Source organism: Coturnix japonica, chromosome 7 (assembly GCF_054131305.1).
Source record: "Coturnix japonica strain WE chromosome 7, WE-NBRP24, whole genome shotgun sequence".
Classification (NCBI taxonomy): Eukaryota; Metazoa; Chordata; class Aves; order Galliformes; family Phasianidae; genus Coturnix; species Coturnix japonica.
Window position 1 is genome coordinate 13324607 of NC_140669.1, and position 18345 is coordinate 13342951.

At 45.9% G+C, this 18345-nt stretch overlaps 1 protein-coding gene across 5 annotated transcripts in view; it reads left to right on the forward strand.

The window, feature by feature from the left end:
* The first annotated feature begins 506 nt into the window (after positions 1–506).
* PDIA5 (protein disulfide isomerase family A member 5) overlaps positions 507–18345 on the forward strand; it is a 94905-nt gene continuing 77066 nt past the window's right edge. For 2 of the 5 annotated variants that reach the window (XM_085552316.1, XM_085552317.1), the window contains exons 1-3: positions 507–625; positions 10021–10147; positions 13300–13387. In XM_085552316.1, the coding sequence (XP_085408442.1) occupies positions 551–625; positions 10021–10147; positions 13300–13387 (290 nt within the window). In that variant the 5' untranslated portion in view covers positions 507–550. Of the gene's footprint in view, positions 626–747; positions 1025–1266; positions 1492–10020; positions 10148–13299; positions 13388–18345 lie in introns of those variants that run through there. The other 3 variants (XM_032445970.2, XM_085552318.1, XM_032445969.2) reach the window with 3 other exon arrangements.

An 18345-nucleotide genomic window follows, 5' to 3' on the forward strand; every position in this document is an offset into this window, starting at 1 on the left:
GCTGCAGATGTTGATCCAGACCAGGGGCTGTGAATGCAGACTCAGTGGTCTGACTGCTTGACATTTGGCACTGGAGGATTGCAGGGCTTTTCTTTAGGATTTGCTTGCGGGAACAACTGGGTAGAGAACAGGTCCCACTTCCTAAGCCTCTCTTCTAGTAACCTCCCATCTCCCTTTGCTCGCCGTTTGTTTCCCTCGCTCACCACACACCCTAGGCCTCACACCACCAGTTGTTTATAAAAGACAGTGACAAAAGTGCATCGACCCCTTTGCCAGAAGCAAAGGCCCCACGGCGGGACCTGGACAGGCTGGATGGTCTGAGGCCAGTTGTGCGAGGTTAGACCAGACCACGTGCGAGGCGCTGCCCTTTGATGGCAATAACCCCATGTAACGCCGCAGCCTTGGCACACAGTGTTTGTGCTCGCGCCGGAGGCGGCGGGGCGGACTACAACTCCCGGCGTGTTCCGCGCGGCCGGGAGGGAGCGTTGGAGCGCGCGTGCGCCGCCAGACGTGGCAGCGGCAGCCGCATCCCGCAGCGCGGTGCTCGGCGATGGCTGTGCCGGGGCAGCGGGCGGGGGTCGCGCGGTGCCGCGGACGGTTCCCGGTGTTGCTGCTCGGGCTGACGGTGAGAAGCGGCGGTCGGACCGTGGGAGGGACGGGGTGACCGCGGGGCGGCCTCGTGTCCCGGCCCCCCGGGGCGCGGCCGGCGGAGTTGGGCGAAGTTGGGAGCGGGACGGGGCCCGGGGCTGGGCGCGGCGGTGCTGCCGCCTGGATGGGGCTCGGAGGGGCGGGAGGGCACGGCCGGGACGGCTCGTAACCACACGTGTCCCCCAGCACTGCTGCCCCGCCTTTCGCTTCAATGAAAAAGAGAGAGCAAACAGGGGAGCCCCGCTCGTCCCGGGGGCTGCTCCGCCCTGCCCGAGCTGCACGGCAGCCCCGCTCCTGCTGCGGGACGGGGCGGTCCCGTTGCGGGGAGCGCCGGCTGCGGGGTCGGGTCCGGCGCTTCTCCCCCGTCCGTGGGTCGGTGAGTGGCTCCCGGCATCGGCCGAGCGCTTTGAAACGCGCCTTCAACTTGTTTGGCGTGAACTAGAGTTGTTCCTCGACGATCGGAGTTAATAATTAATGAAAAATTACATTAATTTTTTTTTATGCACGCCGGATCTGAGATCCGAGCCATCTGGGAGCGCTGACCTGCTTCCAACAGACCGAGTTGCGGGCGTGTAGCCGCGGCCGAGGTGGAACCGCACGGCCCCGGCAGCGCCCGTACCCCCCAGCTCCGTGATGGGGCTGGGAGCGCTCCAGCCTCCACTCGGGTCCTGGGTTGGGGCTGAGCTGGGGGCTGAGCTCCCCCAGTGCCGGAGGAGACCGTGGGGCTTCCCCACCTCGGGCGCCTCTTCCGTACACGCGGCTCTTTGCGAGACTCGGGGCAGCGTGCTCGGGAATGAAGCGTATGCTGTGGTCCGGGGCTGGATTTCCCTTCCTTGTAAAGCGGTGAGCGTGGAGGGTTATTTGTATTCTGCCGGCTGAGGCTGTAGGACTTCTCCCACTCTAACGTTTGTTCTGTGTTAATGCAGGTATTTTTCTGTGAGGTCTCTTTGTACGTTAGAAGCTACTTTTCCTCCTGACAAAAGAAGCCTTTCTGCAGGTGGATGTGTTGTTTCCAGCCCTTCTAGTTGCCCTTCTTTGCACCTTTCCTGTTGCAGACCTGTTGCCTTTGAGCTAAGAGGAGAGAGCTGCCGTTGTCAGTGGCATTATCTGATACCGTTGTCATTTATCCACGTTATTCTCTCTTCCCCTTCTTAATTTGCCCCGGCGTTTTATTTGCACTGTGATGCTGCGTGCTGAACAGATGTCTCCATCGAGCTGTTGATTCAGCTAATTCCTTCCCCTTTGCTGTGTACAAGTACTTTAAATTATTTCTTCCAATTTGCATTCTCTTGCACTCGAAGGTGTGATTTTTCATCTTGAAATATGTAACTCGCTCTACGCTGGGATTAAAAGCAGCCTACAGCTGTGACGTTGTAAAACCTACCTTCGAGTTCTGCTTGAGCCCGTGTTGGCAGTCAACAGAGATGTTCTCGGTGCACAGAGTTAAAGGCAAAGTGGCTGGCTGGGGGCAGAGGGTAACATTGTCTCCTCCTGGCCATGCCTTGTGTGATGTTTACAGTTTGGGTTGACACAGTTCTTTATGTACTGGAATGTGATTTATGAGTTTTTTCCCCCTTCCTTCTGGAAATGCAGAGCGCCAGATGCGCAGCTTGAGCTGTGATCCCAGGTGCGTGCTTAGTGCTCCTGAAAAATAGGGGCAGAACCCCAAACTGGAGGCAGCTTCCGTGCATTGAAATCCTTATCTCTGTGGGACTTCCTGTGTTTGTGTAAGGAAAGCTGTGAGCCGGGTGGACAAAATACTTTGTGATCTCCTTAGGGAAGATGCTTGGTTGTCTCCTGCATCACTGCAGATTCATGGTGCACACTCAAGGAAGGTACTGTGCTGATCTCTGGTTTGTATCTGAGATCTGGTTTGATCTGAGCTGGATTTGTAGGGAAGCTGTGGTTTGGGTACTTCCCCATTGGGTTGGCTGAGCGGTTGGCCAGACCCTGTGCTTGAAGGACTAGTCTTACTGTTGGAGGCACGGGGAGGGAGTTCCATACCAATACGGTGAAATTGCCATTGAGGGTGCTGTCTCTTCCCAAACAGAACCCAGCAGGATGACACACCTGGGACGTGTTTGCCATGCAAACACAAAGTGTTATCTGAGGCCAGCATGGCAAAGATCAGTTAATCCTCCGCCTGTTGGTTTAGTGACAGGGAAACTGAGTCAGGAGAGCTTGGCCAGCTTATGGCTTTCAGGAAGCATGAAGCTGCCTGACCTGGTGCTGCCTATATGCTGTGCAGGTTTGCAGGCCTTATGGAATGATATGGTGATCTAATGACATTTGGGCTGAAATTCCCTTTAGAAGAACTGGGACATTGCCGCAAGTGCAGTGTGGTCACCAGGAGCGATGGTTCTGCCCAGCCCTGCACTCACAACACCATGGGCAGGCATTGCTCAGTTGCTGACCATTTGTATTTGCTTTTCAGTGGTGTTGTTCCTTGAAGTAGTGGAGTCACTGTCACTGGAGGTGTTCCAAGAAACGTGTAGATGTGGGCATTGCGGGGATGGGCTGGTAGTTGGACTTGATCTTAATGGCCTTTCCCAGCATTACAGATTCTATGATTTCAGCAAAATGGGGGTAATGAGACCCTCCTTTGTAGTTTCTGAGGTGACTGCAGTCAGCCCGTCTCTCCCCTCTCACTTCCAGCACTCAGGACACTGAGCTGCTTTGGGATCATTGGCTCATGCAAGCACAGCCTCTGCTTTGCCTCTCACAGAGCTCTGCTTTTCTCCACGAATCCTGCTCCTGCTGTAGAAGTTAAGCTTATTTGCCTCTCACCTGGCAGAAAAATGTGAGGATTAATTAGTTAATATTTGTGCAGTGCTTTGAAGATAACGATTGCTGTATGAAGTGCTAAGGATTTTCAGATGTCATTCTTTTTTTTGCCCTCTCTTCTTCCTAAGTCCTGTTAACAGTGGTTTGGTCGTCTTTTTAAAGCCTCTCCTCCATGCTTGTGCTGGGTGGTAGTTCCTTAAACTTCTTCAAACCCTGTTTTTAGTGGGGGTTGTGTGGGCCATGCTCTTCTCATGCCCTGAGTTTCTGAAGCTATTCCAATATGTGTGTTGAGAAGCAGCATCTGACACGTTCCTTTACCAGCAGCTTGTTTCATGTGTTTTGCAGTAATGCTTGGCTTGGAGAGAGTGAGCTGCACGTCCCTAATAAGGAGAAAGTTCTTTGTCAGCATTAGTAATTGACCCTATTACAGACAGTTGTTAATTAGCAAATAGTTGCCTTTTTTTCCCTCACTAAGCATTTGAAAACCGGTGATAAACCGTACAATTAATTGGCTACGCAGAGCTTTGGAACCACCTTTAGTACAGGCTATTATGCCTGTAGCTTCTGTTCCTTAAAATCCAGTGCTTAAGAACAATATGAACAGTAGAGACTAGGCAAATCTTGACGTCGCCATGGTATTTTCGCTGTCTTCTATATTTGGAAAGTGAACATAGCTAGTGCTGCATCAAGTTGAATGCTTTATTTGTTGCATTTTTTCAGGCTAAGTTTAAAGAATATGAAGCTGTTTTTTCAGGATTTTGATTTGCCTTCCTTGGTGAGCAGAAGAGGACGGGACACTTGTCTCTTTCATGTATGACCCATCACAATGAAGTGCTGACAGTTCTTTTGTTTTTAGTATCTTATTCCTTGTGTGACTTGAGGTTAGAATTAATTGATCTGGATTACATGCAGAATTGGAATGCATTCTTCCGTGCAACTCATTACCCATTCTCTTCCACTTCCTTCAAATAATAAATCATCAAATCATATGGTTGGAAGAGACCCTTAAGATCATCTAGTTCCAACCCCCTGCTATAAGCATGGACTCCCCTAGACCATGTTGCTCAAATCCCCAATGCTTTGAATTGGAAGAGACCCTTAAAAGCCATCAGGTCTTACCCCACAGCAATGAGCAGGGACCCCAACAGCTCCATCAGGTGCCTAGAGCCCCATCCAGACCTACCTTGAGTGTCTCCAGGGATGGGGCATCCACCACCTCTCTGCCTTGTGAAAGTGCTTTGCAGGGACTCCAGGTACCTTTGGGTAACAGAGATAACCCTGTTTCCCCTCGTCTGATTTGATTAAAACGTTTCTGCAGCTATTTTGGTTAGTAATCATGAATGAAAACAGAAGACTGTCCTACATCTCACTGTCTGTTGTGGAAGACGTTTGTTGCAAATGGCTCAGTGATCAAAGCAGCACAGCCCTGAATGTAAATAGCAGCAGAGGGAGGACTTGAGTGAAAACCAAGCAATTATTGCACAAGGTCAAGAGTGGCTGGTATGATGAAAAAGGAAGATAAAACATCTGCAGTCAAACAGTGATTCTTATAAACAAGAGAGCTTTGGATTTGAACATCTTGTATTTTTAAGCTAGAACAAATTGGGGGGAAGGGAGCACCATGTCTGTGCCCCTCCTTCTCTCACCTGGAGGTGACTGGAGTGCTGCTGTGCTCTTGGCCTGTCTGCAGGCTCACAGAGCAGCGTCCCACGTGTAGGGATATTCCTTCAAACTCACGTTCCAGAATGGAGTGTGTGCTTTCCTGCTGGTTTGTTTTGGGGGCTAAGCAGGAAAGGAAAAGTGAAGTCTGGTCTTGTTATTAGGATTTCTTGCTGTTGTTTTTTGTTTTACCCCTCCTCACTTTAATGTAGCAGGCGAGCTATCTTTTTAAGAACGTGAACTACTCCCCTCTGAAAGAAATCAATTATGAAATTAAATTCTGTGATCTGCATTGCTGCTTGAAATTCCGAGGCAGGTTTGGTCTTCAGCTAAATTCCCCTAAAATGCCTTGTCAGACACAATCTGTTTCGTATACGCAGGGTCACTCTTTGACCATATTTGCAGTGGGTTGAACGCTGTTGTCCCAGAATGAAAATGACATCAGTGGGTGATTAAGCTAAGACAGAACTCCAAGTCAATATGTTGCTGGAGGACGGGCATTTGGAATGGTGACTGTGTTCCTGCAGAGCAGCAGTTGCGCTGCAATCAGCGCCGTTCACATCACCCAAGCTATTCCTGATGAATGGTGTGCAAATTGTCTCCCTAATTATACATGCAAGTGTTAGTGCGCGCATAAAAATTGCATGTTGACATATGGATTCAAGCACTTAAGCACTGTTTCAGCCACGTATCCCTTTGTGTTTTTTAAGCATTATTTGTGTCCAGGGAAATGCATATTTCATGCTCTTGAACTGGAAATGAGAGAATAGGAAATAGTTTTTCTGTCGGTTTTGCAATTGTGCTCCTCTGATGGTTCCTCCTTATTGGACTTGGGTTTGTATTTTATTGCTTTTAAAACTGTTTGTTTCCTTTGCCCTTGATACAAACTTCTCCTCCAGCTGTGTTGCTTGTCCATAGCAAGAGTCCATGCTGTTGTGCAGCTTTTTTGGGGGGAGCAAGTTGTGAATTGAGGTGGGAATTAAGGTTGAGGTTCTGTAGGAATGGAACATTTATTCCATTTAATTTGAATAATAGATGTAAAATATGAAAATATGTTCTTGTGTCGGCTTAAAAAGTATTCCCATTTTTCATTCTGTAACAACTTGGGGAGTAAACTCTGCTTTCTCAGGTCCTTGGTGATTTGCAGAAAACACGGCCTGAGGGATGACTGTGTTTTCAATAGTGTCGGTCCTGGCTGTATAATTAGCAAATACTTATTTGCCTGTAACTCTCTTTGCCTCTGGGTTTCTGCAGGCTCAGGTTTGTCTCAGGTGTAGCTCTAACAGTGGGGCTGTGGAGTGCCTGGCTGCTGGTAATGTGTGTTCACAGCAGCTCTGCAAGGAATTGCTGGGGAGCGGGGGAAGAAAAGGGAGAATTAAACCTTTCTGACTCCTTTCACCTAGCTTGCAAGATTATGTATTTAAATACAGGCTTTGATTTGAAGAGCAGAGGCAGAGCACGTGTTTTGTACCTTGTATTCAAACAGCAGCATCTCCCAGCAGGTTTGAATTGGTTGTCTTGAGGGATTTGGTTCACCTGTGTTTTACCTGGGAATTCTTGATGCATCTCGGATCAGACACTGCGATCCCATGAGTGACGTGCGACCTACGCAGAGCAGCACTGTCAAAGTAAATTCTCATTCAGCTCATGAGCTGGGGGAGCTACGCAGATGAGAAGTGCTCCAGGTTTGCATTTCACTGTCCTTCCTGTGTTGTGTATGCCTTTTTCTGAAGGTCTTCACCTGAGTCCCCTGTGCCTTAGGCTGTGGGGTGATGGCTGTGCCAGGTATAGCTTGCAGAGTGACCTCGGGAGGGCCTGTTCTGTGGGGCACTGTGCAAACATGGCATGAAATAGAACAGACCATCTCCCAGTTTTACCGCAGTTCCTCATCAGCAGAGCCCTCTCAAGGAGGGATGTGTGCCTTCTGCTTTGAAGGCTGCCAAGGAAAGCAGCTTCTTATTCACCTTTTAGGTGAAACATTTGGAGTCTTCCTTAGCTGTTCCGTGGTGGTTGTGAATAGATCTTAAACCTCTAAGATGCTGAAGTGACAAGAGGCTTTTGCAAGTTTGTCTATTAGTTCCATTGGTGTGATGCATGTGGAAGGAACCTCCTGCCCAGGAGAAACAGGCGACTTCCATGACATCCTTTTTTAACAGGAGCTCTTCTCCTCTTGTGCCTTTGATTTAAAGAAAAAGCACTGTGCCCTCATTCATTTCTGCAGGAGAAAGCCAGAGAGCACAGAATTACTGAATTCTTATCGGTTTGCAAACACAGTGCAATGCTGGTTGGAAGGCGAGAACTCCTCGGTGCAGCTGATAACCTCCTGGTGCTGTGCTGCTGCCTGAGGTGGCAGCCAGGGCACGGCTGCCCTGCTGGTGCTTTCGGCTCAGATCAGATTGGGCTTTTCGACCAAAAAAAAGGCTGCAACGTTAATCTTAATTAAAGGGAAATGATGATTTATTGAGTGAGGCTGATAGACGTGCTTGTGTGCAGTTCCCTTCTGTTCCTAGCTGGAGCATCAGGGAGGAGTGGTGCAGTCAGACCACAGCGATGTGAGCATCGTAGTGGTACCCAGGGAGAAATGGGGTGAGGTAACAGTGTATTTTTGCAGCATGTTGTGCTTTTCCCTTGAAGTGCTGCAGTTCCACCAGCACGGTGTGCCTTCTCTCAGTGGCAACGCAGCCGAGGCAGTAGTTAAAGCTGTCACTGTTTCCAGAATCCAATTTTTCAAAAGGTTTATAGCTCTACCATTATAACAACAGCAAAAAAAAAAAAAAACCCAAACCCTCTGAAATGGCCTGAACAGCCTTTCCATCTGGAAGAGATGTGAGATACATGTGCATTCAAGCTATGGGTGGGACTCTATGGATGCTTTAAGCAAAGTTCATAATACCATGTGGTGTCATATTGAAAGTGGCTTTTGTGTGTTGGTTTGGTTTTTTGTTTATTCCAGTTCTTTCTATCAGCAGTGATTTCAGACCTACTTCTCCTGATCTAACTGCAGGTTTCTAAACCAAGGGAACAAGCTGCAGTTTTGCTTTTCCCTTGCTTTCTGTGCAGGTTGAGTTTAGCCTCCTGTAACTGAAGATAGAAATAAAACAGTAGGATACTCGAATGATTGCATGAATGTTGTGGGGAAAGTGTTTAAAAAATATTTAGGATTAAAGAGATCTGCTCATAAATCCATGTTAGATTAATCCTTCCTGTACAGCTCCTGACTGCAATGAGTTTTAAGCAGGAATTTGAATGACTTTGTCACCTCGCTTCGCACAACTGTTTGCCAGCATTGATTGGCAGCACTGTGTGTTTATCTCACAAAATACATGAGTGGTTCACGTTCATCAGCCTGAAGGAGGAAGGCTGAGCTCTGGACAGCTGGGTTTGGAGGAATGAGTGTACCAGATGACATAAAGCATTTGGTTTCAATGGAGCAGTGCCATGCAGTGGGTTGACCTGTTTGCCCTCAGCCTCTGCCGCCTGTTATACTTTTGCATTGTACATTGCGGGTGCATCTTAGAGCAGCTTTTCTTAAGCATGTCCTGAGGTTGCTTTGAGGATGGCAGCCCTTCCAGCTCAGCCATTTCCATGTACCTCCTTGTTTCATGCGTGAAAAAACTTCGGTTCTTTCAAACTGTGTTTCATAGTTGCCTCATTGACATGGTGTTAGGTAATGACTGGGTTTGTAATGAAACAATGCCTGGGGCGGCATCTTCTGACTTGGGTTGGCTGAGTGCCTTGTTTTGAATTGTAGCGATTTGTAGCACACAGGGTGCAAGGAACAGGGCCGTGCTTCTTCCCCACCACCCCAGACTTGAGTTTTACAGCCCAGCTGAAATGAGACCTGATCAAAATTAGTCCTGTAATTGAGGAGCTGCATAACCTCTTGTGTGCGTTAGGCAAATGAATGAAAGCTTTTAGCCCAGCAATTAAGTGTTAAGGTTTTACTGTAAGGTGAATGTAAACTAGATAATTTCTCCAGCTAAGCTTCCCATAATCATTCCATTAGTATGAATTCATTACTGTGCAGAAGGGAGGCGGCGTAGCCTTATGGATAAGATTATTATTATTATTGAAGATTATTGCAGCACAAACGAGCACTGGAGGCTCCGGCGAGGCTATGGCTGTGTTTTGCTAGTTTTCCTTTATGGCAGAGTAAAAGTCTAATTCTGCCGTGGAGCAGCTGTGATTTTAAGTAGGCTAGAAGATGCCACAAAAGAAGTGATTTCTTTGCCTGGGTACAGAGAGACCAAGAGACATGCCTGTGAGGACAGTGGATGCATGGTTGGTGGAAGCCAAGCCCAATCTTGTGGCAAAGGCGTTGGGATGCTGCGTGGCTGGTGGGGATTTGAGCCCTCATCCCCTGGGGAAGGGTAGTTGGGATGGGGCTGTGCCTCTTAATGCAGGCACAGTTGCTTGGATATTCTTTTGTTTCCATCATCTGTTCTGTGTCAGCTTGGGTTAGTTATTTAACCGCATGGCTTTTGCTGCCTTCTGTAGGGTATGGAAATATTCAGCTGGGTTTTCAAAGGATTCAGAGAACCAGGGAAAAGAGGGCTTTCAAAGTGGTATTTTGCTGTATCTCTTGTTACGATATATTAAATTTATGTAGGAATTTTTATCTAATTACCTGACTAAGGAACAAACCTCTAAAGGGAATGACTTCTTAACTGAAAACATATTTCTGGCGGCTGTTTACCTCATCTTTCCACCTAAGATTGCTTGCTGGGAGAGGTATTGGTCCACTTTCAGTAAATCATGGTTATGACTTCTTTTGTTCATTTGTTTTGCTGGTCACATCAACACAATAGTTTATTTATGGCAGTACATCTCAAGATTGTGAAACAGATTAAGGCAATTTCAGGAGCAGTTTGTGTTTTATTTCTCAGTGTGGGAACTATTCCTAATGTTTCTGGCTTTGTTTTTCTGTAGGCATTCCTGCTGGCGTTTGGGTACTCGTTGAAATTGTCTCCTCTCATAGAAAAAATAAGTGACCACAAGGATTTTAAGAAGCTTCTCAGGACACGAAACAACGTACTAGTGCTGTATTCCAAATCTGGTGAGTTCCTTTCCTCCTGAATGACCCAGGTCTTTCAGCCCAATGGTGTGGGTGTGTTTGTGGCTATCCGTGTGTTCTTCTCAAATGACCGAGCTCTTTGTCCTCACTGTTTGCTCTGTGTTACTTTATGTGACTGCAAGGTGCAGCACAAGGGCTTCTTTAGGAGTAGTGTCCTTTGTTCTACTGCAGGGACTCCTGATGCCTCAAGATAGAAGGGGCTTCTTAATTTGATCTTTTAATTGCTCTGTCACACTGGTGAAAATGTACCTCCTGGCTTTGTGTCCAAAAAATGGTTGCTCATAAAAGCTATCAGTCAGAGCTTGCTGGTGTGCTTATCGCAGGAGCTGGTGAGTTTCGATTTGCTGATGGCACTGAAAGGCTTAATGAATAGTTGCAGTTCTGAAATCAGCCCGTCTTTGCTTTTGACAGCTTTGGATGTCCCGTGGTTGTCTTTCAACTCTAATGAACAAAATATATTAAAAAAAAGAGCTGCTTATGTAAGAGGAAGAAAATGGCTCGCATCACATCATGCCACCTGTCCCCTTGAATCTCTTTGCTGTCTTCTCTCTCATTCAGGCTTCCATAGTTGTTCTCTCTTGCCTATATCATTTTGCTCTTCCTTTTGCTGTGTTCTGCTCCTTCTTTCCCTTTGTCACCACATTTGTTTGGGAGTTTTTTTCTTGTGCTATTTATCTGTGGCACCAAATAAAACAAAGAAACAATGATGAAGCTCCGTGCACAACTTCAGGATTCAGTTGTGGCCATGCAAGACATTGGAGGTCAGGAAGAAAAGCCCATTGCTGAGTTGGTTTTCTGAGTACTGTTTGGGTCTTTTGTTATTTTGTTGTTGCTTCCTTTTTTTCCCTCTTGGACAAGTGGCACAAGGTTAAGTTTTGTTTGGGGGTTGCATCCTCCCTTTCTTGCCTGTTGCAAAGGTCTTAGCTCAGACATAGGCAGTGACATCAAGCAGATCGCTCTGGGTTTAAAGCACAGCAAACCAGGGCCGTATGTGAAGACCTAACCCCACCCCCAGTATCAGAGAATTTTGCAGACAAAAACGTGTGGATGCTGGGATAATTAACTTTGTTTCCTAGAGACGGGCTTATTCTGTGACAGTTAAAATGACAGATGTGACAATTTTTGTTAAAATATTTGCGTTTTGTTCTAATGGGCAGTTTTGAAGACTAAAACGTGGACAAACGGTTTTTCAGTAACAGGTTCAAAGTGGAAGTCAGAAAAGAGTTTTGAACAGTGATTTTTTTGGAAAGGAACGCTTTAAATTAAGGAAAAAAATACAGCTGTATTATTCAGCTTTTTAAAGGGAAAATTTTCTTTTGACGCTTAATACTTTAAGTGGTGGTTGCTTTGATTTTTTTCCTTTTTTTTTTAGTAGCACATCCAGCACACTTTGGCTCTGACACTCATCAAATAAATGTTGCCCTATGGGCGTCGTTCAAAAAGCGTGTTGTGGAGATCTCTTTTTTTCTGTTTTTATTATTTAATTGGTTGGTTTTAGCGGTCTGAAGCACCGCATGCAGAGCTGGCAGTGGGATTAATGCTTCTCCCTCACACAGTGATCCTTGCACAATTAGAAAGCTCTTGCGTAACTGTCACCCAGTTAAGAAAAAAGGGGAGGTGAAAAGAAGATGAGAATACAGAGATAGGAAATTCTAATCCCAGATACATTCCCTCTAGCTGTGATGAGCAATTGGCCAGCAACCAGTCATGCTGCTGAAACAAGGCTTTGCTTCTCAGTGGAGCATGACTAGATGAGCATTCCTATCTCATGCAGAAAATGTGTTGGTTTCAGGAAATATCCTCACTTAGAGGGGACGCTTAGTTTATCCTTCCAGCTGGATGTCCTGCCATGGCTGCTCAACTAGTGAGCCTTATGAGAGGAGTCTGTCCAGTCCCAAACACTTGTGTTCAGTTGCCCTCTTTTAAAGAGAGCTTGTCGAGCTGTTGTGCTGTGAGCACAGGAATAATTCCTCTTTGTATCCATGTCCCCATGTAGGGGAGAGATGGCTGTTGTGCATTACCACAGCTGTGCATCGCCAGCACTTTGGGGTAGGATTTTCTTGAGAGCCAACAGGAGTGGGCTGGGGGCTTTGATGGCATCAAGACCCACAAAGACTGTTGAATACAAGGAAAAGCTGCTTTTGCTTTTGGAACTGTGGGATAAAAATTTCTAAAAACAACAAAATGTTTGGAGGAAACAGAACTAACACTACCTGCTGGGTCTACCTCTGGCCATGGGCTTTCATGTTCTTCACTCTTAGAGACAAGTTATTGGTCTACATAGATGTACGACCTAACCCAGTATACTCGCTCTTGTACTAAATTAGTTGATCAAGCTGTGGAACAGCTAAAGAGCTAAAGGTAAAGTAGTTCAAGGATTTCTACATTTTGTTTATTGAGGCAGGAAACAGTCCCCTTTAGAGACCGTTTGGGGAGCTGTTATTTGAGTCTGTTTTCTTTCTTGAGTGCTCATCCCGTTTTTCTTCTCTGTTTATTTTTAATACCATTTATAAGAGTGTTTGGAATGGAGATGTTTTGTAAGAACTTCACACGTGGCATGGCCATTGTAAAAATCTCACTTGAGTGTGCAGCCAGTTCTTGAAAGGAGCTTTTCTGGGTGCTTTCTGCTTGTTGTTTTGAGCTCCCCACAACCACTGGTTTGGCTGTTTCCCATGATTAATATGAGGATAACAGCCTGCTATTAGGTAAGTATTGCAGGAGTGGGACTGAGGCAGTTAGGGACACTGAATGAATTGCCTTTATATCTGATGGAAGTTCTTAAGTGCTGTAATTAGCAAGCAGTGGTACAGACCAGTTTGTGCCCAGCTGTAGGAAAAAGGCACTGCTGGGTAGAAGCTGGGCTGCAGAAAAGAACATAGTGTTGCTCTATAGGTAGAGGTCAAGGGATTCATGAAAGTACAAGTTTCAATGTTAAGGGGGAGAGAGAAGGGAAGGAGCCACCTGCTGTAGTCAGTGTTTCTTCTGGTTTACAGAAGATTTTGCTGATCCTTCTCTTAGCAGTCTCTTCAGATTAGAGAAGAAGTTCCAGTGCTTCAGAACAAAGGAATGCACCATTGTATTCTTCTCTGTGGAGTAATAATGCTGTTGGTGACTTTTTTTTTTGTTTCTTCCAGCTGCTGCTGCGGAAAGCTCACTCAGGTTACTGTCCAGTGTGGCCCAGGAGGTGAAAGGACGAGGTACTATAAGCTGGATAGACTGTGGGTATGTGATTTGCTGCTTTTTATCCCCCCCCACCTTTTGGCTTGTATTGCTGACTTAGTTCTTTTGGTAGTTCTGAAACTTGTTGCCTGTGGCTGAATGCACATCGCTCTCTGTGGTTTCTGCATAACCACAGGGAGCCTGCGTCTTACCGCCTTTGTTCTTCCTTTGTGCAGTTGGTAGGGGATTGTTTTTCCCCTATGGCTGTTTGTCACTTCTGTGACAGTGTGTTTCCAGCCCAAAGCTGAAGACCCCAGCAATGGCATTGCCTTTTATGGGGGCCATGTAGCATAGAAACACTGCTGCAGCTCTCCCACAAGTAGGGTGAGGAAGAATCCCACATGTTACGCCTCAGCTGGAGGGCAACACAGTTCTGCTCAGACAGCAGATGTTGCATGTGCAATAGGGCTGGGTGATTTTGAAGCACCCAACCATTTCTGTTTCTCAGGAAAACGTGCTTTCTTCTAGAGAGCTTCCTGTGTGCTTGTAGGTTGTGCTCTGTGGTTTGCAGATCTGAAAGTCTCTTGTGTGTGTCTGCTGAAGAACATGTTACCTATGGTTTTAGTTTATGTATCGTAGAGCCTCTCTGCCTCTGCAGCTTTGCCTACAGGTGGCAAATTTCCTTCCCTGATCTGCAGAGGAACAGCTTGCTGGCTTCGTGTTTGGGTGGATTGTTGTGGAACGAACAAATTGTGTACTGTGCACAAATCTGTCGTCTCTGCAAATCACATCACTTCCTTTAAAGCTGATTTTGGAGCTGGTCTCTATCAAGTAGTGACCCAGCATGAGTTGCCGGTGAATCACAGTTCACACCTATTTCCACCTGCCAAATAGCCAGCAAATAATGCATTGACACTGAAGAGGAGAAAGTCTGAATTCCAGGTTCCTTTTCTAACAAAAGTGCTGCTAGACAACTTACTGGTGCTGGTAATGAACACTAGCAAATAGGGTACTGGACCAGGTTCTTGGCTTTGGTTTCTTATCAGCTGCTTTTGTGACTGTTTCATCTTTATTTCAGGTCACCTCTGTTCTTTGAGGTTGGTTCTTATTGTGTGTGTGTACAGCTGCTGAACGATGAGGCTGTTTGGCCCTTCAAAATGCTGCTGTAATGCAACTAAGCAATAACCAATAGCTTGCAATAAATCTCCAGGATTTACTTTAGTTCTGGGGAAAGAAAGATGCAATGTGGAGGGCTTCCATCTGAAATCCAGGAAAGTGTTGGCACTTAACAGTTCAGTCTTTGTTCCTGAGCTTGTAAGTGATGGTGATGGGGAGGGTAATGCATATGCTCGTTTTTGCTGTAAAATCAACTCGATTACTCAAACTCTAATGTGCTTTCCCTTTTCTTTCTTTATAAATGTTTCCATCTAAAACAGACTTTAAGGAAGTTACTTGATGTGTTTCAGGTCTCCTCCAGGAATTCTTTAATAATATATTTTATAAGTAGCTTGGTCCTTGTGCCTCCTGGCTTGCCAGGATGGGGAACTAAGTGGAGCTTCCTTTCCTGAAGGAAAGGTGAGTTGTTCCATGACAGCTAGGCAACATGTTGACGGTCATGCTATAAGAGCTTCTAAGATGTGTAAGAATAGACTCACAGGTTCCCAAAATGTGCTTTATTGCCAGTAGTCTGCCAATCGTATTTCCTTCTGCTGAGGGCTGGGCTGTGGACAGAGTGTGGTGAACATGGCAGTTCTCTCTTGGAGGGTTGAGCAGTGTATCTTTGGATCACTCAGATGGGAAGAGCCGGGAAGAAAATAGATGGTCTGTCTGGCTGTGGCTGGGTTTTTGTCAGGGACTTTTGTTCTGTTACTACCTCCTGCAGAGAGGTGTCATCACCTGGAGCCCCGTCTCATGGAGCTGGTGGGCTGGTGTGTGGCAGAGGATGCCTTATTGAACATGATGGACTTCGTTCTTGAGCCTGACCCAAGTTTTATGGTTGATTTACTTGTTTGGCCTATAGAGCGTTCTGAAATCAACCTCTTAGCACTGAGATGACATTAAAACTTCTTTTTTCCTTGATTTTTTTTTTTTCCTTATGGCTTTTTTTTTTTCTAATGCAGGTGGCTGCAAACTGCTGCCTGCCTCAATGCGATGGTAACATGAGGATGCAGGAGTGCTGTCTGTCCCTGGTCACAAAGGGCTGTTTGTAGGCTCTGGGAACAGCTAAGTGCTGCCAGAGGCTCTCAGGCCATTCTCCCAGCACAAATATGCTGTGAGGCTTATTTGCAACTCTTCATACTGAAACAAACAGCACACAGATGCAGGGATATTTACAACACAAGCTCAATTTGTTTCACAAATATTGACAGGAAATGGCTAGTTTGGCAGTAATGTTTAGCAGGGAACTTTGGCTTTATTCTGCACATCCCACTGCAGCAGACTTGTTTGCTGTTAGATCCAAGCACTGGCAAGGCTGGTGTATGGTTCAGAGCTGTAGTTTGTGTCTGTTCCCTGTGGCAGTGACAGCAGTCTTATTCTTTACTGGCTGTGGGTTTGGGTTTTTCTTTGTTTTTCTTCTAATCCGCCCTCCTGCCTAATTTTTGTGAGAGAAAAAGCATACTGTTGCATTGATGGAAATCATTCTTCATTGTTAAGTCTCAATGGTATGTGCAGCCTGTATTTCAGCTTGGTTGGGTTTGCAGGCTGGGACAGAGGCTGGACTCAAGCTTCCACTTCCAGGCTGGATAGCGTTAGGAATATCAGGGAGATGGATTTTCAGCACGGTCTGGGAAAGAATACTGTTTATCCTGCTAAGGTGGTTAGTGTGGAGAAGAGGAGGCTGCCATCTGACTTGTGGCTTTGCAGTGGGATAGCAGGGATACCAGAGTACTTGGGCTCAGGGGTTGTGGGACTGGGATGTGCCTGCTCTGCCTTGGCTCTGGTGCTGCCCATTCAGCATTAGAGCAGTTGCCTTCTGCTCCTTTGTGCTGAGATATGGCTCCGTATGTAATTAAACATGGAGTTCAGTTATGAATAGAAGGCCCACAAACAGTATAAAAATGTTTTTTCATCTTTCTGTGTCTTAATTAGGAATTCCTTGCGGAGATGCTTGATGTTGAATGAAGAGATATGTGAGAGATGATAGAAAATTGCTGAGATGTAGTCTCCTGTGTGGTCGCTTCTTTCTGTCTCTATGGGTTGAAACAGAGCTCTCTGTTAGCTTTTGGTTATATTATTTGTGTACAGGTTCCCCAAAGAGCTGTGGATGCCCCATCCCTGGAGGTGCTTGAAGCCAGGTGGGATAGGGCCCTGAGCAGCCTGAGCTGGTGGATGCAACCAGAACATTGCAGCAAGTTGGGACCAAGCGGGCTTTAAGATCCTCTCCAACCCAACCATTCTGTGATTTCATTACTTCCTCCCTGTAATACCTGCTGTTCACTGCTGAGCTTAAGCTGACTGGTAGCATGAGTAGGGTGTTGTCCTATGCATTGATAAGTCTCATCAGTGTCCCAGAGAGATGGGTTGGTCTTCTGGAGAGCAGTGGTTATCAGCTTGGCTGTTGAGTTACTGCTATTCATTCCTGCTGTTAAAAAGAGGTGTGTCTGTGTTTGCCAGGCAGTTGGATAAATATTGCCTGATTCATTAGTCAGTGTTTATAAAGAGTTTGGAGACCTTTGGAAAATGCTGCAGCATCACAAATAAGTGTTGCTTGTTTAGTGCATTCAGATGCTATTTGGTAGATGTGAAATCAAGCAGAGGGCTGGATTGTTTATTGAATTATTTCTACTAGCAAACTAATAGGAGTTCTGAAAGTAAAAGGAAATTTGCATGAAATAGAAACTCTTGCTAGCAAATCTTTGAGGTGGTAAGTAGAAGGCACAAAGTGTACTTCTTGTGTGAACGCGATGAGAAGAGCTTAGTGCTTGAATGAAGGATAACATTTTTGCTGTGTGTCTGTGAAGCAAAGTCTCAGTCCTGTCTTGTGATTCCTGAGGTCTGTTTGATTGTAGCAGTAATTCCCACTGAGTTATGTAGAGTAGGGCTCTCAGAAAAAGTACGTATTTCTTTGGCTTCGAGTAGATGTTCCCTGCTTAATTGCATGGTTCCCCTTCCAGCAGGTCCCAAATACAAACAAAGCTGTGTGATTTCCATTTGCTGCCACAGTGCCCATGTTTGGCGTTAGTACATCAGCCTAATGGGAAGAATAAGTGCCATCTGGCTAAAATGCCTGCCTGATTTTTGGTTGGCTTGAATCCCACTTTCCTGCTTTTGTGTCTTACGTCATTCCTGTAGTTTTTTCCCCAGTGACTATTTAAGATGTTGCAATACAGTAACATAAAGGTGAAGTACATCCTTCAGCGTTTGTTCCCCAGGTAGGGATGGGAAGGCAGTCCCTTCAAGTCTGTTTATCTAAACATCTTCTGGTTCTGGAGGTGCTCAATCTACTATGTGCTTTTTCTGGGATGCCTCCAAATTTCAAGTTTTAAATGAAATCTTCCTTTCCCAGTTTCCCATTTCATAATGCTTTGATACTGGAAAGTCTTTACCTATATGCAATCATTGAAACAGGAGAAAATTTCAGAAATAAGGCTACTTACGCAGGTAAGTATTGAATGTTGTTTTGCTCTTCAGCTTCTACATTCATGCCTACAAAGCCGATCAGAAATAGGATTCATTTAAGAGTAAGTCTTCTCATCTTCCTTTCTGTACTTGAATGTTAAAGCTGATGGAACGCTTTAAGATCACTGAGTCCTACCACCATGCCATCCCCACCATGCCCACTAACCATGTTCTTCAGTGCCACATCTTCACATTTCTTTAACATCTCCAGGGACAGTGACTCCAACATGTCAAGGAATAGTGCCATTGAAAAGCAAAATAAATGGTCAGCAACTGAGCAATGTCCGTGGCTGGTTGTCCATGCTATATATCTTTTTCCTTAATTAGTTTTGTTTGATGATACCTGTCACCTCTTGGTCTTAGGCTTCTTTCTGTTCTTTGCCTTGCTCTTACTTCTAGTG